This window comes from Kogia breviceps, chromosome 2, assembly GCF_026419965.1.
Source record: "Kogia breviceps isolate mKogBre1 chromosome 2, mKogBre1 haplotype 1, whole genome shotgun sequence".
NCBI classification, from domain to species: Eukaryota; Metazoa; Chordata; class Mammalia; order Artiodactyla; family Physeteridae; genus Kogia; species Kogia breviceps.
Window position 1 is genome coordinate 178509716 of NC_081311.1, and position 24723 is coordinate 178534438.

General features: G+C 35.0%; 1 protein-coding gene across 2 annotated transcripts in view; it reads left to right on the forward strand.

Annotated features, from left to right (window-relative positions):
* SPAG16 (sperm associated antigen 16) overlaps positions 1–24723 on the forward strand; it is an 860968-nt gene that overhangs the window by 121528 nt on the left and 714717 nt on the right. For both annotated transcript variants that reach the window (XM_067027549.1, XM_059052920.2), the window contains one exon: positions 19875–20002. In XM_067027549.1, the coding sequence (XP_066883650.1) occupies positions 19875–20002 (128 nt within the window). The remainder of the gene's footprint in view (positions 1–19874; positions 20003–24723) is intronic.

The following is a 24723-nucleotide window of genomic DNA, read 5'->3' on the forward strand; positions in this document are numbered from 1 at the left end:
CTAATAGAAAAATTGTGAACAGTGTGGCTTGTTGGGACCTGTGAAAATGAAAGTTATAATAGCTAGTATTTATAAAAGTATTCACTCCCTATTCTCTACTCCCAAGGATCATAATTCACTAGCGACAGTTTCTCTTTAGGTGCTTATAAGCTCCTTGAGATCAGGAATTATCTCCCATGTCTCTGCACTGCACTCACCTAGCGTACTACTTGCACATTAATGCACTTTTCTGAATGAATTAATAGAATCTGTAGTTTCTGCTTAATTTCCACTCTGTGAGTGGGGGGAAAAAGCGTTAAGAAGGATTCATTTAACTATGATTATCCATTCACCTTCTGAATACTCTTAGGAAACTTCAATGAAATCAAAATTTTAAACAATCCCACCTAAAAAATGTTAGCAGTTTAGTAAGTCATAGATCAGGGCTAGGGATAGAAAGTTGATAGGCCACAGATGTATTTTGTTTGGCCCTCCCAACACTGACATTTCTCGCGATTGAGTAATTATTATGTAAATTTGTTATCAATATTTGTAATCGATTCTAATTCACCTAAAAGTATTTTCTTCTCTTTGTTTCTTCTTCACCCATGCTGGCCTCCTTTTTTGTTGGAACATGCCATGTTCACTTCCCCCTTCAAGTCGTTGAACTGGCTTTTCCCTCTGCCTGGAATGCTCTTCTCCTAAATAGCTTCATTGTCAACTCCATCATTGCCCCCAAGTCTTTGCTCAGATGCCACCCAGCCTTACATCAGCCACTATATGTAAAATTTCACAGTCATCCCCCACAGCACACTCTCCTCCTGACCAATGTGCTCCCAGTCTCCCTTACTCTGCTCTTTTCTTTCTTTCCGTAGCAGTTTTCGTATTCTGACGTTTTATGTGATTTACTTGTTGTTTGTTTATGTCTCCCCAACATACTGTAAACTACATGTGGGCTGGGATGTTTATTTTTCTGTTTGCTTACTAGTATATTTTGGAAAGTTGGAATAGTGTCTGGTATATTGGGACTATCAATACATATTTATTGAGTGACTCAATGAAAACCCCCAATAGCTGACTCCTTCTAAAAAATAAAAAGTGCTATATTTTAAGATTGGGGTTACATTCATACTACATTCCCTCCATTGGTTGGTGGCAACTGGTGCTTTAAGCAAGACATGCATGCATTTCTCAGCCTCTACAGTTATCACCCCAGTTGTCTTCCCAGTACCGAGTACTTATATACATTGGAATTAATGTTCATATTTTTCCTTTTGTTTTTCTTACAGAAGAGAGAAAAGTTAATTATGTCTTGTACTCATGTCTTTACCAAAAGTGGGAACATGGGATCAAGAAAGAGCAAGAAAGTTATATATTTACTAAAAAAAGGGGGAGAGCATATTTCTACATTGAAGTAAAGAATTTATCTATGTATTAAACATATATCTTTCAATGCCTACTAAATTAATTCATTTGAATTATCTTCCTGGCTTTTGAATGTCTGAACCTGCTTTATATAGTCAAAACTGCAACCTTATTTAAAATTCAAAGATAAGAAGGACCACTGAAGCGCATGTATTAACAAAAAGAAGATAAATATTGCAGAAGATCATGTTAATAGAAAATACCTTGAGTAACTCAGAGTATAAGTTAGCTATTTTACTGTGAAGTCTCATAAGGTTATAAGTCACCAAGCCACAAGCATATCATCCTTATGGATATCCATAGACAGTGAAAACTTCAACAGCTAAGATGATTATCACTGTAGGCACAGGCTTGCATTTCTATCTGGACACGTAAAGCAAACAGATGCCATCCAGTTGGGGCAGAAGTATTAGGCATTTCCCCTTAGCCACTAATGCAGATAACTTTACCTTGCTACAAAAAAGGCATTGCCTTTGAGGGATGGAAACGGATAAAACTGGTGTGGAGAGATGTCAATAATTATCCATACTTTCTATCCACAAAGCTAATCAGAAAATCCTTGACATTTACTCAGAGTAATGCCATAACTCAAATAAATGAAACTTGATTTGTTGAATTAGGAAATCTGTTGAAAACAGCTCCACCATTTTCAAAAGTTGCCCCATTTATTGACTTTTGCATAAAGCATTGTTTAGCACTGCTTCAATGCCTGACACTGTGACAGAAATGGTCACCTGTGTCATCATTATGGTAGAATCCTCTGTGCTTTCTGTATATGTCTCTCCATTTCATTCACCCTTCCTTTGAATATTTTGAGTCTGCAACACCTTTATGTGATTGTAATAGTGTTAAACAAAAGTTATAATTTATTGTACGGGATTATTTTACATGTAATATATATTGAAACTCTTTTTTTTTGCGGCACGCGGGCCTCTCACTGTTGTGGCCTCTCCCGTTGCGGAGCACAGGCTCAGGACACGCAGGCTCAGCAGCCATGGCTCACGGGCCCAGGCGCTCCGTGGCATGTGGGATCTTCCCGGACCGGGGCATGAACCCATGTCGCCTGCATTGGCAGGTGGACTCTCAACCACTGCGCCACCAGGAAGCCCAAAACTTTTTAGATATTTGCATTATTCCATAACAAGCTTTACCAAAATGAAAAATTGGATGACTTAATATATTTTTTTAATTGCAGTTCTTAATTTAACTGCATTAAAGTCAGGATAAGGGGGCTGAGTTAAATGTTGCAATTTCAGTTTCAAAAATGCATGATGATTCTTCATTTTGGAAGCCTGCCAACTAGAGAATATATTAGGCTGTGAATGCAACTAGGCAAGTCGTACAATTCAGCAATTTCTAGCTGGTCAAGATATATCTATGGGCGAATTTATAAGACTTATTCTTGGTCTCTGTTTCATAGAGATTTTGCAGTTGTTTATTTTAAATGAAAATTATAGTGAGAGGGATATAACCTAAAAGTCACTGAAAAGTCCAGGTCTATCAATTTTAGTTTACATGCTGCTAAGTGAGGGGAATTAATAAAGAGAGAAAGTCTTCATTCATTTTCAAATAAAACTGCTAGTTGAGAATTGCCTTATTGTACACACCTAAATATATTATGTCCTTTTCATAATGTCCAATTCATTGATTTTTGTCATCTTTCATTTAATTGCTTATATTTTGGGGTCAAATAGGATTTAAAAAGATGTTATAACCATTTTCTTACTATAGTGAACTGATCTGATTTAAAACCATTAAGAAAATAAACAGCTATGTTTAAATAGCTACACATAAGCAATAACTAGATACTGTATGAGTGACCCTTTGACCTCTGTGAATCCTGCTTATATATATATATGTGTATATATATATATATATTTTTTTTTTTTTCGCGGTATGCGGGCCTCTCACTGCTGTGGCCTCTCCCCTTGCAGAGCACAGGCTCCGGACGCGCAGGCTCAGCAGCCATGGCTCACGGGCCTAGCCGCTCCGCGGCATGTGGGATATTCTCGGACCGGGGTACGAACCCGTGTCCCCTGCATTGGCAGGCGGACTCTCAACTACTGCGCCACCAGGGAAGCCCTGCTTATATTTTGATTAGCATCTGTTTAGGCTCCTGGTGACTATGGGAGCCACTAGGATGCCTTCCAGAGAAATAGAAGCATAAGCAACCCAGCTGTGTGCTCTTTGTGCCAATAAGAGGACCTGTGCCAGCTGGCTGCCCTCCAGAAATGTGCGGTGGTAAACAGAAAGTTACCAACAGAAAGGTATTTATTGCTTTCCCAGAAGGGGAATTTTAACTAAGAGAACACAAATGAATTGGATCATTATTCCCATTTCTCAGGAAAGGTCTGTTCATGAGAGGGGTGTAGACTTCATTCTTTGCTTTAAAACTTAAGTTTATTAAGGCTGTCATAGTGTGATTTTTATAAATGAAGAGTATTACTGAAATGGTTACTTTACTCAGGGATTAAAACAGTAATAGGTTATCTTGACTTGGTAATGGGTGGAAAAATTCAGACATTCCAAACTCTCAGTGTGTTTGGTCTTAAATACACCAGTTTGAAATTTTGTTGTCTTTGCATACTCAAACACACACAAAAACCAACTCAAATATCTCAGTGGCTTAAAACAGAAAAACAAATATCTCATGTATACTACATGGCCATTGTGGGTCAGCAAAGGGGCTCTGCTCATCATAATCACTTTGGGAATGCAGGCCAATGAAGAAGCTCTTGTCATTGCTTTCGTAGTATTTGAGGAAGGGACCAAAGATGTGGACAAACATATCCTGGCACTTCACGCTTGTTCCCAGAAATACCACATGTGGCTTTTGCTCCCATTTCAATTGGTCAGGTAAATCACACGGCCACACCCAAGTTTAAGAGGGCGGAGATGTGTAATCCTAGCCTGTATTATTTTTACATCATACATACGTTTAATATCAATCTTTTCCAAGTGTTAAGAGTAATCTCAGTTCCTTCTAGAAAAATTTGAAAATGCAGAAGTGAATATAAAATAAACAGCATATAGAGTTAGCTACCATTAATATTTTACACATTCTTTTAGTTCACACACATATGCATATGTAGATATATCATATATATGTCCTCTATATAAAGTGGGTACTTGTGTATTCCATAAATTTTCTTTGTGGATATAATTATTAATAGCTAAAAGTGTCCCATCACCTGGATGCATGGTATTCTATAATTCGATTAACTAATCCTTTTTTTTTTTTTTTTTTCCAATTTGGGTGTTTCTAGTACTTCACTCTAATAAATAATGGTCCATGGATATCTTTATATATACATCCTAGCACATTAGTCTGAATATTTTCCTAGAATACATTTTTAGAAATAGGCTTACTGATAGAAGGTATTGGATCATTTCTTAATAAGTTTGATACATATTATCAAATTTCCTTCTAGAAATTAGTTTATATAAGTTTATATTATTACTTTCAGTATGTGAGAGTACCTCACCAATTTCTCATTTAAAAATATAGTTTTCCAATATGTAAATGATAGCATCTCATTTGTTATTATGTATTTATTAAATTGTTAGTGAGACTGACCATTTTTACATGTTCACTGACTACTTTATGGGTGATTTTTGTGTCCATAGACTGTACTATTTTCTTCAAGAGAGTCTAGTTTTTTATGATTGATTTTAAAATATTTGTATATGTAATTATATTATTACTTGTTCGTACCAACATTTTCCTTGCAGTTTTTCCTTTGATTTTTTTTTTAATTTTAGAAGTTTAAAAAATTGCATAATCATTATAACTGTTTTTACTTCACGATTTCTTCCTTAGTGTTATGCTTAGATAGGGCTTCTGTATTCCAAAATCATATAAATATTTACTTACATGTTATTTCTGGTTCTTTCATGATTTCTTTCTTTTTTTTTTTTTTTACATTGAACTGTAATCCATTTGGAATTAATTTGGGAGCAGGATGAGATGCAATATTTTACCTTTTCTTCCCAAATGGTTAAATCAGTTTTCACAACAACTTTTATTGATTAATCTATATTGAGTCTTCCGGAGACTCAGTCATCAAAAATGTAGACTTACACGTCAACAAAACCAACAGGGAGATCTCACCAGAGACAAAGATCTGCATTAAAAATCATTGTGCTACTATGTAGAAGGTCTTAATATAAAACCTTATTGGCATAGTTAAGAAAATATTCTTAATTGATCTGGTTGTATTTTGTGGCTTATATCAGATTAGAAACCACACAAAAAGGTGATGAAGAAAAGGGAAGAAATTGCTGTAATTTTTATAATTAGAAGGAGACAGAAAAACTAGAAGGTAGACAAAGTTGTATTATTCAACAGTAGTTTTCATAATGATTACCAAGCCATTAAGGTAAAAAGGTTTCATTATCTTTACTCTTTCTGTTTAGAAAGCCCATTAAAAAAAAACAGAAAGGTTTAAATCAACAGGCCTTGATGAAAGAACTGGGAAAAAATATGATAAAATGAAAAGGATTTTGGAGTCAGACAAACCTGGATTTCAATCCGAGGTTCTTAACCTAACAAATCCATGACATTGGGAAAGAGGTTAGATTATTTTAGACTGATTTTACCCATCAGTAAAATGAGGATGATAAACGATCCTTGTGTGGCCATGTTGTAATCAAAGTGATATACAGTCTCATCATGTTCATCCCTAATCTACCTCCTTGTAACTCCCAAGCCTGCTTCAAGATGAATTCTGAAAATTCCAAGTAGATATGGCATTCTCTTCAGCAACTTCAGGAGCTGTTTGTAGTTTATAGTTAAGCCAAATGATTCTTTTAAGCTAGAAGAAAAGTTAGGTCTTAAGTATTCTATCAATGTATCTTAGTTAATAGGGTCCAGTTGGAGACACAAGAATACTGACATAGATACTGGAGCTATAGGGCAAAGAAGAAATAACAGGCTTTGGGGCCAGGAAGATAGAATTTGATTCCTGGTCCCACCACTGATCAGTTTAGCTGATCACTCCACTGATCAACTCCTACCTGAGCTCTATTTTTGTCCATGGTAAAAGAGAGATGATATCCAACATGCAGAACTGTTGTGAGGATTTGGCACGAATACATAGTTTAGTCTAGAAATATACTTTAAAAATGTGAAAAACCAGAGGAGTTCTCGAGTGATAGTTTATCGTTTGTACATTTTGTTATTGCTCGTCTTTTTACTTTAGTCTAATTTGATATGGGTGAAAGAATGACTCAGTGATAGCCTTAAAAATGTATGAAAACTATTTACTTGATATAATCATATACAGCAGAAACTTTAAAGAATTATTAGATACTTTTAGGAGGATTAGATCAAAAATGCCTAAATACATATGAAAACAGCATCTTGTGAGTATAATCCTCCCTACAATCTAAAGCCACAACAATGCAAACAAACATAAAGGTCAAGCAATTGAACAAATACATAAGTGAAGAAGAAAGACTTATCCTGACTCATTCTCATTTTAATACTCAGACTGTGAATGTCAATTAGCTCAATCAAGTCTTAACAGGTAATGTCAGCTGTCAATCGTTCCTAGGTAGTGATGTGTGAAGTTTGTCAGCAGGCAGTGGACTACTTGCATGATGAATGAAATAATGAGGGCACAGAAGCCTGAACAAAACTTCTCTTTTTCTGGTAAATTCCTCTCAACATGGGAATTTAGGACAAGGAGAGAAAAATCACTTTAAAATCTGTTTTTAAGGCAGTGTTCATTTAATGCATTGTCTATTTTAAAACATTCATCTTTTAACCTTGTATTTTAAAAAATTAATGTCAATGGCAAATGATTAAGCATCATTATTTTTAACTGTATAGATCAGTGTAAACAACATTAGCTGCTACAAGAGACAAGCCTTCAAATTCACAGTGCTTTTACAACTAAGGTTCTTACTCACTGTAGATGGTGTGACTCCTCTGAGTTCATTCAGTGACTCAGGTATATTGGCAGCCATCTGGTAGCTACACCACCTGGAAAATAGTCCTCCAAAGTCATTGTGGCAGGTGAAGGGAAATGGTTAACTATGTTGGGATGTTTAAGGGCTAGGACTTGAAGAGGATTCCATCATTTCTACTCACATCCTGTTTTTCAGAACCCAGTAACTTTGACTCAGTTTAACTGTGAGAGAGGCAGGGAAATGTAAAAGAGCTCTTAAAAGTCTCTGTTATACCCACCAAACTTGTTTTATTTGAACTGTCATTTAAATCTAAGTTTTTAACTATATCATATCCCATTAAGCCATGATTTGAAAATACTAGTTACAAGTTAAAAGGCATTTAATATGTGTAGACTAGATCCTTTATATACATTACTTCATTTGAAAACTTAAGAAAATGATACATTCATATGATAAAATATTCAAACAGTAAAGAAAGGTATAATATTAAAAGTGATTAATTCTATTCCCTTTGCTCTGATCTCTATTTACTACATCATTGGTGACAACTATTTTGTTTTTTGTTTTGTTTTGTTTTTTGGCTTAAAACAACACGTATTTATTAACTCACAATTCTGAAAGGCAGAAATCTGAAAACAAGGCATCAAGACTGGGTTTCTTCTGGAGGCCCTAGAGGAGAATCCTTTCCAGCTGCTAGAGGCTGCTTGGATTCCTTGGATCATGGCTCCTTCCTCCATCTTCATGGGACATCACTGCAGACTCTGTTTCTATCATCATATCCCAGTCTCTGATCCTGAACCTCCTGCCTCCTTTTTATTTTATTTTTTTAAGTTTTTCATGTTTTGTTGTTTTTAATATAATTTTTTTCCCTTTTTAAAATTGAAGTATAGTTGATTTACAGTGTTTCAGGTGTACAGCAAACTGACTCAGATCTATCTGTCTACCTATCTATATATATATATATATATGTTTATTCTTTTTCAGATTATTTTCCGTAGGTTATTACAAGATATTGAGACTAGTTCGCTGTGCTGTACAGTAGGTCCTTGTTGTTTATCTATTTTGTATATAGTAGTGTGAATCTGTTAATCCCAAATTCCCAATTTATTCCTCTTCCCTCTTTTCCCTTTGGTAACCATACGTTTGTTTTCTATGTCTATGAGTCTATTTCTGTTTTGTAAATAAGTTCATTTGTATCATTTTTTAATTCCACATATAAGTGATATCATCTGATATTTGTCTGTCTGACTTATTTCACTTAGTGTGATAATCTCTAGGTCCATCCATGTTGCTCCAAATGGCATTATTTCATTCTTTTTTGTAGCTGAGAAATATTCCATTGTGTGTGTGTAATATATATATATACACCACATCTTCTTTATCCATTTGTCTGTCGATGGACATTTAGGTTGCTTCCATGTCTTAGCTTCCATGTCATGTAAATAGTGCCGCTATGAACATTCATAGCTACCGACTCTGTTTAATTTTTTATATTTTTTATTGAAGTATAGTTAATTAGCAATATTATATTAGTTTCAGGTATACAACAGTAATTAAATATTTTTTTCTATTATACTCCATTTAAAGTTATTATAGAGTTTTGGCTATATTCCCTATACAGTACAACATATCCTTATAGCTTATTTATTTTATAATATAGTTTATGCCTCTTAATCTTCAACCATTGTCTTTCCCCTCTACACTTTCCTCTCCCCACTGGTAACCACTAGTTTGTTCTCTATATGTGAGTCTTTCTGTTTTGCCATATTCATTTGTTTTATTTTTTAGATTCCACATATAAGTGATAACAGAGTATTCGTCTTTACTTGTGTGACTTATTTCACTAAGCATAATATTGATAACATCTGGATCCATCTGTGTTGTTGCAAATATTTCATTCTTTTTTATGGCTGAGTAATATTCCAGTGTGTGTGTGTGTGTGTGTGTGTGTGTGTGTGTGTGTGTGTGTGTGTCCATTCCTCTATTGCTGGACAATTAAGTTGCTTCCATATCTCAGCTATTATAAATAATGCTGTTATAAACATGGGGGTGCATGTATCTTTTTATTAGCATTTTTTTTTCTTTGGGTATATACCCCATAGTAGAAATGCTGGATCTTATGGTAGTTCTATTTTCAGTTTTTTGAGAAACCTCCCTGTACTGTTTTCCATAGTGGCTACACCAATTTAGATTCCCATCAAGTGTACTAGGGTTCCCTTTTCTATACATCCTTGCTATTATTTATTATTTATAGACTTTTTGATGATAGCAATTCTGACAGATGTGAGGTGGTAGCTCTTTGAGGTTTTGATTTTCATTTATCTGATTATTAGCGATGTTGAGCATCTTTACATGTGCCTGTTGGCCATCTGTATATCTTATTTAGAAAAATGACTGTTTGGGTCTTCTTCCCATTATTTAATTGGGTTGTTTGGTTTTTAGACATTGAGTTGTATGAGCTATTTATATATTTTGGATGTTAGCCCCTTATCAGTCATATCATTTGCAAATATTTTCTCTCATTCAGTAGGTTGTCTTTTTGTTTTGTTGATGTTTCCTTTGCTGTGCAAAAGGTCTAAAATTTAAATAGGTCTCATTTGTTTATTTTTGCTAATTTCTTTTGCCTTAGGAGACTAATCCAAAAAAACATTGCTACGATTTATGTCAGAGTATTCTGCCTATGTTCTCTTCTAGGAATTTTATGGTTTCAGGTCTTACATCTAGGTCTTTAATCTACTTTGAGTTTATTTTTCTATATGGTGTGAGAATTTCATTCTTTTACATGTAGCTGTCCAGTTTTCCTAGCACCATTTATTGAATAGACTGTCTTTTCTCCATTATATCTTCTTACCTCCTTTGCTGTAAATTAATTGTTCATAAGTGTGTGAATTTATTTATGCGTTCTCTATTCTATTCTATTGATCTATGTGTCTGTTTTTGTGTCAGTACCGTACTATCTTGATTAGTCTACCTTTATGTTATAGTCTGAAGACGGAATGTGATATTTTCAGCTTTGTTCTTTTACTCAAGATTGCTTTGGCTATTTGGGGTCTTTTGTGGTTCCATGTAAATTTTAACATTATTTGTTCTAGTTCTGTGAAAAGTTTCAGGGATTTTTTTATAGGGATTGCATAAAACCTGTAGATTGCTTTGGGTAGTATGGACATTTTAGCCATATTAATTCTTCCAATCCATGAACAGAGGATACCTTTTAATTTCTTTGTATCATCTTCAGTTTCCTTCATGAATGTCTTAAATTTTTCAGAGTATAAGTTTTCACCTCCTTGACTAAGTTTATTCCAAGGTATTTTATTCTTTTGGATGAGATTTTAAATGAGGTTGTTTTCTTGCTTTCTCTTTCTGATATTTCATTATTAGTGTATAGAAAAGCAATAAATTTCTGTATATTAATCTGATTTCCTGCAACTTTACTGTATTCATTTATTAATTCTAATAGTTTTGTAGTGGAGACTTTCAGGTTTTCTATATGTAGTATCATGTCATTTGCAAATAGTGAATTTTATTTCTTCCCTTCCAATTTGGATGGCTTTTATTTCTTTTTCTTGTCTGATTACTGTGGCTAGAACTTCCACTACTACATTAAACAGAAGTGATGAGAATGGTCATCCTTATCTTGTTCCTGATTTTAGAAGAAAAGCTTTCAGGTTTTCAATGCTGAATATGATGTTTGCTCTGGGTTTGTTATAAATGGCCTTTATAATGTTGAGATATGTTTCCTGTATACAACCTTTGATGAGCGTTTTTATCATGAATAGATGTTGAGTTTTGCCAAATGCTTTTTCTGCATCTATTGAGATGATCAGGTGATTTTTTATCCTTTTGTTAATGTGATATATTACATTGCTAGATTCACAGATATATTCCATTCTTGCATCCCTGGAGTCAATCCCACTCGATCGTGGTGTATGATCCTTTTTATATATCATTGAATTTGGTTTGCTAATATTTTGTTGAGGATTTTTGCATCTATATTCATCAGAGATATTGGCTTGTAGTTTCTTTTTATAATGTCTTTGTCTAGTTTTGGTGTCAGGCTAATGGTGGCTTCTTAGAATGAATTTGGGTATGATTCGTTCTCTTCAATTTTTGGAACAGTTTGAGAAGACAGATATTAGCCCTTCTTAATATGTTTGGTAGAAGTCACCTGTGAAGCCATTTGGCCCTAGACTTTTGTTTACTGGAAGATTTTGCTTTTTTCATTACAAACTCAATTTCTCTTCTAGCTATTGGTCTGTTCAGATTTTCTATTTCTTCCTGATTCAGTATTGGAAGATTGTTTCTAGAAATGTATTCATTTCTTCGAAGTTTTCCAGTTAGTTAGCGTGTAACTGTTTGTAGTATTCTCTTGATTTTTTTGTATTTCATGGTATCAGTTGTCATTTCTGCTCTTTCATTTCTTATTTTATGTTGGTCCTCTTTCTTTTTTTGAGAAGTATGCTAAAGGCTTATCAATTTTGTTTATATTTTCAAAAAACTAGCTCTTTCTTCTTTGATCTGATATGAGTATTGTTACCCCAACCTTCTTGTTATTTCGATCTGCATAAAATTTCTTTTTCTATCCCCTCTTTCAATCTGTGTGTCCTTAGCTTTTAAATGCATCTCTTATAAGCAGCATATAAATGGGTCTTGTTTTTCTTTTTTTAATCTAATCAGCCACCACATGGCATGTTTTTGATCAGAGCATTTAGTCTGTTGAAATTTAAAGTGAATATTGATGGATAAATACTTATTCCAATTTTGTTACTTGTTTTCTGGTTGTTTCTGTGGTTCTTCTCTGTTCTTTTTTAGTTTCTTCCCTTATGATTTTTTTTTTTTTTTTTTTTTTTTTTTTTTTTTTTTGTATGTGGGCTTCTCCTGTTGTGGAGCACAGGCTCCGGACGTACAGGCTCAGCGGCCATGGCTCACGGGCCCAGCCGCTCTGTGGCATGTGCGACCTTCCTGGACCGGGGCACGAACTCGCGTCCTCTGCATTGGCAGGCGGACTCTCAACCGCTGCGCCACCAGGGAAGCCCCCTTATGATTTTATGATCTTGCTTATTTGTATGCTTGTGTTCCTTTCTCTCTAGCTTTTGTATATCTGTTGTAGGTTTTTGATTTGTAGTTACTATGGGGTTCATATATGTTGACCTATATCTACTTGTTTTAAACTGGTAGTCATTTACTTCAAATACATTCTAAAAGATCTACATTTTTTTACTCCCCTCCCTGACATTTTCTGGTTTTGATGTCCTATTTTACATCTTCATGTTTTCCACTTCACTGTTAAGACCCTTTAACATTTCTTTTAAGGTCAGTTTGGTATTCATTAACTCTTTTAGTTTTTGTCTGTCTGAGAAATTTTTTTCTCTACTTCCATTTTAAATGATAATCTTCCCTGGTGGAGTATCATAGTTTGTAGGTGTTTCTCTTTCAGCACATAAATATATCATGCCCTTCTCTTTTGGCCTGCAAACTTTCTCCAGAAAAGTCAACTGATAGCCATATGGGGGTTCCCTTATACGTGACTCTTTGTTTTTCTCATAATGCCTTTAGAATTGTCTCTTTATGTTTAACTTTTTGCCATTTTAATTATAATATGTCTTGCTGTGCTTCTTTTTGGAATCATCTTTTTTTGGGACTCTCTGTGCTTCTTGTACCTTGATACTGTTCTCTTCATCAGATTTGGGAAAGTTTCATCCATAATTTCATCAAATACATTTTTGACCCTTTTCTCTCTCTCTTCTTCAGGGACCCCTATAATGTGAATGTTAGTCTGCTTGATATTGTCACAAAAGTTCCTTAAACTGTTCTCATTTTTAAAATTTATTTTTCTTTTTGCTGTGTTCATTGGGTGATTTTCATTATCCTATCTTCCAGATCACTTATGTGTTCTTCTCTATCACCTAGTCTACTTTTAATTCTTTCTAGTGTGTTTTTCATTTCAGTTATTGTATTTTTCAGTTCTGACTAGTTTCTTATTAAAATCCTCACCATGTTCATCTATTCTTTTCTCTAGTTCATTTAGCATTCTTATTACTAATCCTTTGAACTTTTTACTCTGGTAAATTGTTTATGTCTGTTTCATGAATTGTTTTTTCAGGTTTTTGTTGTTCTTTCTTTTGAAAAAAATTTCTGTTTTCTCATTTTGCTTAATTTCTCCATCTTTATGAAATTAGGTCAAACAGTTAGTTACATATTCCTGTCCTTCTGTGGGAATGTCCCTATATAGTCTGCATTGTCCAATGGCTTTGGTGGCAGAGCTGAATCTGACGTGAGCAGAAGTCATGTCATCATTCAGTGTGTGCTAGCAGCCATCACATTGGTAGTAGGTAGGACTGGAGATGGAAGAGCTAGGACCAGAGCCAGATGTTAGCTGGGGCTTCTTTTCTGCTCCATAGCCAATGCCACCATATTGGGGGTGGGTTGAATCCCATGTTGCTGGAGCAGAAGCCCTAGTGTTCATGTCTGATCTGGTTCTGTTCCCTCGAAGTATGTGCTCTCTGCCCCAAGCATTGACATGTTCAGTCCAGAGAGGAGCATTGCTGGAACAAGAGGGGCTGGAGCAGGAGCTTGGCTTGGGCCGACGTGCAGGCTGGGGTGGTCCCAGCACCAGTCAGAGCTCCAGAACACTCCCGATCTGCCATCCCCCACGAATGCCAGTAACGGCTTCTTTTACCCTTTCAGATGCTGTGTCAGGTCTGAGTCAACTCCTTCCCTCCACAACTCCATACCTTCCTTAGAAGTGGCAGCCTCTGCCCTAGTGGGGAGCTGCATTATAGAGCAAGAGGGGCCAGAGCAGGTGCTTGGCATGGGCTGGGGCATGTGGTAGGGTGGTCCTGGTACCAGTCAGAGCTCCAGACCACTCCTCATCTCCTGCCCTTATGAACACCAGTAATGTTTGCCCTCACTCCATTTGGATGCTCTGTCAGGTCTGAGCTGGCTTCGTCCCCCACATTTGTGCACTCTCCTTGCCTGTGGCAGCCTTCAACCTAGTGTGTAGCTGTACCATGGAGCAAGAGGGATGGGAGCCAGTTCTCAGTTCAAGCTGAGGAACATGCCAGGGCGGTTGTGGGAAACTGGCCCAAGTCCTGGGCAGTTTCAGTCTGCTTCCTCTGCCTTGTTTTGGGAGTAATCAAGCTTGTATGCACTTTTCACAAGCAGAGTCTAAGTTTCTTATAGTCCCACTGTCAGTCCCACTGGTTTTCAAACCAGCTAAGGGGACTTGTCCTCTTGGCATCATACCCCAGGGCTGGGACACCCAATATGGGGTTTCAACTGCCCACTCCTTAGGAAGGGTTGCCAAGCCTGTGTAATCTCGCTCCTCTTCTGTGTCCCCTCCTAGGGGCTCAGGTGCCGATCTGATCACTTCTCTTACCTTCCTTCCTGACTATGTCTGGATCTTTCTTACAGTGTTGTTTGTGTAAGAGTCTTTCTGCCAGTCTCCAGTTTGTTTTCAATGAGAATCACTCCACATGTTGATGAATTTTTGATGTGTTCATGGTGGTTGGTGAACTCCACATCCTCCTGTTCTTCCATCTTGATCTCGTCCCGGTGACCACTGTTATGATTCTTGCTCTCTCTGTCTCTCTCTAAAAATGTTTCACAGATACATTAGCACTTACCTATGTAGAACCTGTTTTTATTTTATAAAAATGGAATGATTTTCCTTATATGCTATTCTGTAAATTTTTAAGTTAATAATATATCATAGTTAATTTTTTATAAGTATGTATAAATTTAAAGTGATATTCAAAATATTTGACAACCATTAGAGCATAAGCACTGACCAATCTAAATGGATGCTGGATGTAGGGTGGGAGAATGGTCCTGCAGCCCCAGGTGTGCCAGAAATTACCTTAATTAGGCAATATAATGAATAAGTTAGGGGCAGGGGTTGTACTCATAGAAGGAGCTAGAATGTGGGGGTGGGAGGAATATGGAGTATGTGCTCAGGGTATCAGCTGTTTTCCAAGTAGTATTAATATCTTTCAGTATTTTAACAACCGACAGGGCCATACTGGTGCGCTAGGGTTATGTCAGCACTGCATGTACCTCATTCTATTTAAAGGTAGTACACCAGAATAGTACTATAATTTCTAAAGTAAATCAAGGTATTGATGCACAATTAGATTGCTTTTAATATCTTATATTGTAAGAAATGCTGTGTGTTAGAAAACAAAAGCATCACAAAAACAAATAAAAAACATAAACAGAAAAGAAAACTTGTGTATGTAATTTGGTGAAACTTTGTGAGAATATGTACAAGGCAAATTCCTAGGTGTGGAATTACCAAGTCAGTTTTTATTTCGTTAGATAGTTCTTTGAAAAGTCAAATAAGCTAACACTCACCCCAAGTGAGAGAATATTTTTTTTTTATTTTTGCATTATTATATTATCAAAAATTATGTCTTTATTCAATTTGATAACTGAATGATTAAGGAAATATTTATTCCATTCTTGTTTAGTAATCATTTTGTAATAGTTGAAAAATTGTTAGATTTGGAGTCATTTATACTTAAACTTTTTGTTTGTATTTGGATTAATTACTATGAGTTTGTTTTTTCAGCTGTAAAATGGAGATATTGTAATTTATCAATGCAATTTTGTCTGGTTTGTTATTCCAGATTAATTTTAGAATAATTTTCTAAGACTTCTCAAAATTCACACTGAAGTTTTTATTTGAATTGAATTAAATATTTAAATCAAACTACTGAAGTTCATTAATAGACTTTCTATCTGAGTCCATGGACTATCTATATTAAATCAGCCCTTGCTTTATATCTCTGAATAAAGAAAGTGTGTTTTTCTTTCTGTAGGTTTAGTAAATTTCTTATTAGTGTTCTCTGAGGTATTGTATATTTTATTGTTGCTAGATTTGATGAAATATTTTTCTTTTATATCTTCTGTTCATTCATTGCATATATGAAGGTTGCTACTTTTATAATTTGTAGTACATTTGTAGTAATGTGGCCTCTTTATAGTTCCTTTTTCCATTTGGCTTCATACACATTATCTATCTCTATCATCTATCAGTGTAATCACAATATATGCAACTTATGACAATTTCATCTACTTTGTTCCAATAGTTTTATTGCTTATTTCTTCACCTTAATATCTTCTGCATATTTCTACTCTAGCTTTTCTTTTCATTTATATTGTTTCTTCTTGAGACTGAGTCCTTGCAATGGAAGGAGTTTATCCTACTTATATTTGTGGTCTGGTAAACTACACTAATGTCCGACACAAAGTGAACACTCAAATGTTAAGTGAATGCCTGAGTGAATAATTTTGAGCTTCAGATTCAAGGTTGTTCTGGGCAATTCCCTTGAACGTTAGCTCAATGGAAGGATAGATACAGGGGATGCCTAACTGATATATCACTGAAATGGAGAGAAAGTTACCCATCTGGTGTTTCATCCTACGAATATAAGCAGCAAGGCTATATTTAATCTCAACTGGCTGGCCAGTGAAGCAAGGACTCCTTTTATTATTGATCCTGGGATGAAGAGAGATAGCCAGCCGTTAACAGATATGAGACTGTATTCTGACAGGTCGGGTCATAGTAAAGTCTGCTGTAATCAGCATACCAGGAGAAATTAATCCTGGAACTTGATTAAGATAGAGTATTTTATAATAAGTAAAGTATGAAGTAACTCAATGAATTTACTCACCAGTTGAAATTAACATGTGCCACTAGTTGCAGCAATAATAAACACAGAAATGCTAATGTTTATTAAGGATTATTAGGTGCCAAGCATGTGATTAGTGCTCTACAGAGATCATCTCACTTAATCCTCATAGCAGTCTATGAATTCAGTATGATTTTGATTGTATTTTACAGGTGGGAGAATACAGCTTAGAAAGTTTGTTAAGTAGCTTGACTAAATTCACATACTAGTATGTAGTAAAGCTGAATTGTGAGGAAAAGCCAAGATTTTCAATCCTGACCTTTATTTCACATGGGGAGCTTTAAAATAAAATAAATACCAGTGTCAGAGCCTCTCTTTCATAAATTATTACTTAATTGGTCTGGGGTGGGGCTTGGTGGTATTGGTATGGTTTAAAAAGCTACATGGTAATTTCAACATGTCCTCAGAGCTGAGACCATTGACCTGTCAAAGCACATTACTGAGAGTTTAGCTTTGCCCTCGAATTGTACCTTGTCAGTACAAAGGAATGATAATGGTTATGTAGCTTGAAAGAATAGTTTTAAGATTTATTTTCTTTCCTCTATGCACTGTCCTTATTTATGTATCCTGTATTTACCTTTCTGATCATGCCTGCCAATTTATTGGCTATTGTCTCTTGGAATGTTTCAGTATATATGCTGGGTTATAAAGGGTCTTAACATTTTGCCTCTGCAAGTGCATCTATATTTAGATAGAATTGCTGTTACTAGACCTTTACTGCTCTTGTAAATATTCTTTTAAAATAGTTGTTCAATTATTATTATATTTCCCTATATATCAAACAGGTTGTAGTTGATTAGGTTTATTAAATGCCTTGTATTAGTTTTATATAATGATCGGTTTAACAGTGGTTATACAAGTTGCTGTAGATAATGTTTATGGTTCTAGATATTTCCAAGTAGTCAAAAAAATATACTCAGAATGGATCCTGCTCCACCTTGCTGGTTTCCAACATAATAATTTATCCTACCTCCATTTCCAGCCCAAGCAATATTATAAAAATGAGGTACCATCACAACAATAGGAAAAGGGGCAAAAGGCATAAATATACAGTTGAGAGAAAATGAAGTACAAAAAGAAATACAAAAATAGTGAATCTAATCAATTCATTGGCAAAACACCAATGAAATAATAGTTTTATATATGAATTAGCAAGTTTTTTCAGACTTTTTATCATGTAATTACATATTTATTATTTTATTGTTTGTGGCGTCTTCATGCTAGAATGCAAGTTCCACAAGGTCTACTTTGGTCAGTGATATATTGTAAGAGCTGAAACCAGTGCCTGCCCTGAAATAGACACTCAATAATAAATATTCGTAAGAGAAAGAAATACGTGCATGTGTGAGTTTGCCCATAGCAAAGATGTGGTACATTGTATATATTACCATATAACTGGCAGGGGTGTGAATTCATGTAACAGTTCTAAAGAGCAATCCGTGAAGAGGTATCATGTTTTTTGTTAAATGTTAATTTAATTTGGATTATTATTTATTTACACTTCTAAACTGTGTTTTAAGGATGTAATCAGTAGAGTGCAGATTTATAGACAGAAAACCCTGTTCACAGCATCGATAATCATAAGGCAAACAAATATAGCTGATGTTAAGTAAAATATGACATTTATCATTCTTTCAAAATAGACTAAATACTGTGAAAATGCAGTAATATAATGTTAAATGAAAAATGGAGGGTCGATAATAGAGCATGGTTCCAGTTTTGTAAAAACTGAGAAAGAGAGGCAGACAAATTCTTAAACCAGTGATAATAGTAATTATACTGGGGTGGTAAGAATAATTTTAATTTTTTTCTTTGTAATATTATAAAATGCATAAAATTTCTATAAGGATGTATATTACTTTCTTGATCAGAAAAATACTTTATTTATGAAAATTGGCTTTATCATTTTCCAACTCTGAGGATATAATAAAGAATCTGTTGCAATGTAACCTCCACAAGGGCAAATCTTTTTATCTGCTTTGTTCATTGGTGGATTTCCTATGCCTAGAATAATGTTTGGGATAAAGTAGCACTCATAAATATTTTTTGAATAAATGAATGAGTGTGCAAATGAATAGTATGTCTCCCTCTTTTAAAGGCAGTTTTAAAGTGTTAAGGGTAAGTGGATTGATTTCTTTCTTTTTGTGTAGAATTGAACCATTAATCCATCCATCATTAAGTGTTAATGAAGTGCTATTCATAGCATGTCTTCTTTCCACTGAGGAGAGACCACTTTCTCATGGGCTGAAAATGATCTTTCATCTCTCATTAGAGTTTGCTGGGTGGGGAGGGAAATGACCAACACATGGCAGATGTCGATTTTAATGTATGTGAGGTTTAAAATGATTATGACAGAAATTTTTTATTTTTAGTAAGTACCTTTAATTTAGCCCTGTGTCCTCAGATTTAAAGAAAACCACAATTATCAATTAATAAATGTTATTTTGTTATCCAATTAAAATGTGTTTAGTTCCCCATTTATAGAGGACAAAAGGAGTATAAAAATAATCACAGATTTTGTTGATGTTACTGTTGGGGATGGAAACTTATTGCAAAAGGACAATAGACCAATAATATAAGACAATGCTATATTGTGCTTCATTGTAATTCAATACGGGGATTTTTTTCAAGTAATTTTTACCATGTAGTATGCAGTTTAGATTTATGCAAGTAGATATATGCCTTATTTAAAATTTTATGTTTTTTACATATTTTCTCAAAACTAAAATCAGGAATAAGGAATTTAAGGTAAATCCTGATGGATTATAATAGTAGCATTTATGTTCTAATATAATATTAAATAAAACCGTATCAGTGTTTGCACAGAGTTGTCTATTTTACACAGAACTCTTGGTATATCTTTTCTAGGATTCAGAGTTTCCCACTGATATGCAACCAAATCCAAACCTGTGTTTATGCAAAGAAAATATTTGTCCAGCAAAATTTGACTACAAGCTGAATAACATATTTAGACTTCACGAACTTCCAGTGAGCTGGTAGGATTCTTGATGTTTTATTAATACCTTTGAGATTTTATTGTCATTTCTAAATTTTGATGCTCTTATAGCTGTTTATGGTCAAAGTGTTTTGCTCTTAGCCTGTTTCTGAAATTGCTACTTATAACACTGAAAGAATCCTCTTAAAGCTGTTGCAAGAGTCTCAAAACTAACTGGTTTAAGCACATGGTGGCAGCACAGCCTAAGTGCACTACTGTGCATTTTTAATGTAGAGGTTGTAGTTCTGGCTTAAAATAAAGCACAGATTGTTTTTTAGAGAGGTTTGTAGGATTTGTTTTAAAAATAGGATCTCAGCAACTATGCATTTCATTTGATTATTTTACTTAAAATTTTATCAGTGTATGTTTTTTTCCACATTAACACATTATTTTGTTTTGTTTTGAGGACCATAGTTTTGTGAACCATAATCACATCAGTTTAAAAGCAAAACTTATTACTTGCTAATAAGTTTTATGAATCTTCATATTTACATTCATAGGAAACATTTTAAATCTTATAAAATTTATACTACTCCTATTCAGAGTGTTTGAGAAAAATATTTCTGTGGAGAATCAGTAAATATACATTCTACGATAGATTTCTATGGTACTTCAAAATTTTACTAAGTGGTCAGCTTTTGTAAATAATCATGGATACATCATTTTGATTATGGTTTAGGTAAGTAATATTATTTTCTTGTATTTGTTCATATGATCCCAAGTTTATATTATTGATTTTTAAGAAATTTGTACAAAAATGTATAGCAAATATTATGTAATTGCTCCTCTCATGCTTAATGAGGAAAAATGTCTCAGAAGAGGATGTTAACCAACTCTAATAACCTACGCTTAACTGTGGTGAGGTTTTTCTTGTTTTGTTTTATTTTGCAAAGTTTACCTTGCTCTTGATGACTGTATGTATAATTTACTTTTTAAGACCTATTTGTTTGATTATTTTCAAGTAGCAAGACTCTGCCATGACCAAAACCAGTAGGTTAATGAATGGAAAAGTTCTGTTAGTAAAAGGAATCATAATAATGATACATTCATACCTTAAGTATTCTATTTCAACTTACAGTTCATTTGCATTCACATGCCAGTCTTTTGATGTAAGGCCATGGCTTTTTCTTTCCTTAAGTGACTGTTGATTGGAATTCTACATCATATTTCTTGCATAAGCTATACCAATAATGCATCACTAACAATTTCAATTTTATGATTTTCTTAATCTGAAACAAGAACTTCAGATGATCTCCTCACATTTCCATGGCATTAATTTAATTTTCATTGATAGCAATTCTGCTTATCACACTTATATTTCATCACCTTGATTAGTTTTTAATTACATTATAGTAGTAAACACAACTGGCTTATGAGGTTTAGTAACAAACTCCTTTGACTCTTTGTGATAGTGGACCTTAGCTGGTAGGAGTGGCTTGTGCTGGTCTGCTGGGGCATGGTCTGGAAGCTGTGAGCAGTCAGGGCACTGCTAGCACAGCCAGAGTGTTTTACAGAGAGAATGGGAAATGTTGACCAACGATTAAGTGGAGGTTAAGGGAAAAGCTTTTACTAAATGAAAATGTGGAGAAGAGAAAGAGGGAAACATTTGACTGTTAGTCAAAAACAAAGTCTGGATTCCAGCTTAATTTATTCGCAGACTTTGGAAAGACAGCTGCCCTGATAACTACTACTGCAACCCAGGGAATAATTTCTCTGTCATAATCTTCACTAGTTAGCCCATGAGGAGAGAAGATTCTAGCATTATGAGTTAGGCAGTAAAAAAAAAAAAAAAAAAAGAATTGTGAGTAGAAAACTAATCACTAATCTTGTAGTGTAACATACCTCAAAGGAAAATTAAGCTGTGACTTTGGGCCAACTCATTTACCTGGGCCTTTTTTTTGCCTGTTTCTTCTTTTCCAGTTTGTCTCAGTTTCTGCTTCGTTATACCGCCGTTTCTTCTTGGTCACAGGTTTGTTTTTCTCTCTCCCACCTCTTTTATTCTACTACTTTCTCTGTACTCTCATTCTATACCACCAATCCTTACCTAGCCATAATATAAAATTCAACTGTAAATTTCTAGTGTTTCTCAAATAATTTCCTATTCTCTGTTCTTAATTTAAAACTGAATCACCCTGCTCCCACCACCTCATATACACACACAGAGTTTTGGTACTTTATATGTCTTTAATAGTATAATGTTTATTAACTCAATTACGTTTCTTTAAAGAATAAAAAATGTTTTTTGTTTTATAAGTAACTGTGCATTTATTTATTTATTTTGTTTTTCAATTACCATCAGTGGAAATAAACTTCTTCCTCAATGGTATATAGGTTCCTTAACTTCATCAAAATAACAATAATAGTAATGACAATGATCATGAAAGAATATCAGTAATAACAATAAACTGTTTTACGAAGCATCTTTCAATGCCAAGATTCAGCTGTTTTTCCCCCATCTCTCTCTCTCTATATATATATATATTTTTTTTCTCTCTCTCTTACACACACACACACACACACACACACACACACACACACACAGACACACTTGCACATAGATGAGGCTCAGAGACCTTGAGAAACACAGAGAAAAATTTTGTATCAGGTCTGGTTAACTGAAAAGCAGACCACAAAACAGTGAATGAACCACAAGGTATTTTATAGAAAAAGCCCAAGGAAATAGTTTCTATTTTTACAATCAAGCATACAGGTATGCCAGTAACATACAACTATATAACCTATGAGTTTGGCCAAGATACTTTTTTCCCCTGACAAGCTTGACCTAGGATAATTGCTTTAAACTTAAATATTAAAATAATTAATTAGATTGTGTTTAAGTACAGAACTTAATTGTATGTTCTTTCCCTGGAAAACACAGATTTATTAAAATGTATTTTACTATGTTTTTCCAACAAGGTCATAATAAAATAAATGCATATTAAATTCCAGATAATTAGAAAAATTTTAATGTCTTACTAATTTGCATTTTTATAGAGTGCAGTTTCATAGGTTGAAGAATCAGAAGGATTTTAAATCAGATTAGTTAACAGAGTTTTTAAGTACTGAAATAGATGTCTTTCTCCTACTTTCACAGGATGGTTGCCATCAGTCTATAAAATATACTCTAGTAACTCCTATTAGTTTACAAAAAAGATTTTTTCTTGAACCTACAACCCCCCACCAAACCTATGCTGTTTTCCTAGAAGCTGCTCTGCTCACTTTCACTAAAAAAGTTGGCAGTAGTGCTGACTGAGCTAATAGCCTCCACTTGCTCTTCCATTCTCCCCTCCAGTGGAGCTCCCTTCCTTTCCTCTGCTCTGGAACTAACTCTGTCAGTCATTCCCTGCTTCCACCAGTGTCCACCACCAGTGGCCACTTCTCCGTTCTCATTTTCTTCTCCTCTCAGCTGCAGTCAGTACAACCACCACCTCTGCGTTTACTCTCCTGACTCCCGTTATTTGCACGGTCCTGATCTTCCTGCTGAGTCCCAGGCTGTCCCGCTCAGTGTCTCCTCAGCAGGCTGCTTCTCTTCTGCTAGACTTCCAGTTGATAGATTGCCCCAGGCTCAGCCTCAGAGCTTCATTTTTTCACTGTCTACACTTTCTCAGGTGGCCTCTTCCAAGCTCAGACTTTAAACACTCCATATAGTGATAGATAATCACCTTGGGAATATCTCTACCATTGCCATCTCTCTTGAGTTTGAATATCGAATAGGCTCCTCCGAATTATCATGCTCAGGAAGAACTCTTGTTTTCCCTCAGAAAAATGGGTCTCCTGATCTTCCCCATTTTTGCAAAAGCAAAATGTAAACTTAAATGAATTTACTCAAGCTAAAAGCCTAGGAGTAGTTTTAACTACTCATTCTCTCACCCTGCAATTCCCACCATTAAATCTAAGAGTAAGTCTGATAGGCTTTTCCTCCAGAACATATTTACATTTTCCCACTTCTCTCTCTCTCTCTATCTATCTATCTTACTATGGCCATCTCTCATACTATTGCAAAAGCCTACTAATTCACCCCACCTTACCCTACAGTAATTCACTTCCTTCACAGTAGCCAAACTGATCTTTTAGAAATGTAAATCAGATAAGATTCGCTGCTTTTGGTACAATAATGTCTTCCCCTTGTTTTAAAGTAAGATCCAAACTTCTTACTGAGGCCTACAAGGCTCTGCAAGTTGGGACTCCTGCCCTCCTCCCATTGTGTGGACCACATGCTCTCCCCTGCTCCCTTGCCCAGGACTCTCAGCTACCCCGTCTTCTCACTATCCTGCAAACATGCCACACTTCTCTCTGCCCCCAGGTCTTTACACTAGCTCTTCCCCCTACTTGTGTTGTTACTTCTCCAGTTTGTGCACACCTGGCTCATTCTTCTCTCTAAAATCTCAGCTCAAATATCACCTCCTTGGAGAGGCAGTTCCTGAAATATGTAACTAATGTTTTACTCCTCATTCCTCCAGTTACTGTCAGTCCTATCATTCTACTTTATTTCTACCATGGTTTTTAGTAGACATGCAGCATAAATTTTAAAGTACTTTATAAAAATGAAAAAGTACATGAAATCTTAGTATTTTTCTAGTTTATAGGTGGCAGAGACTGGCTAGTTCTCACCAATTCAGTTTCCTCCTCCCTGGGCCCATTGGAAGATCTTATCTCCCAGTCTTCTGAAGTGTGTTAACCCTTAAGACTTCCATTGGGATTCTTTGCTGTCTCTGACTTCAT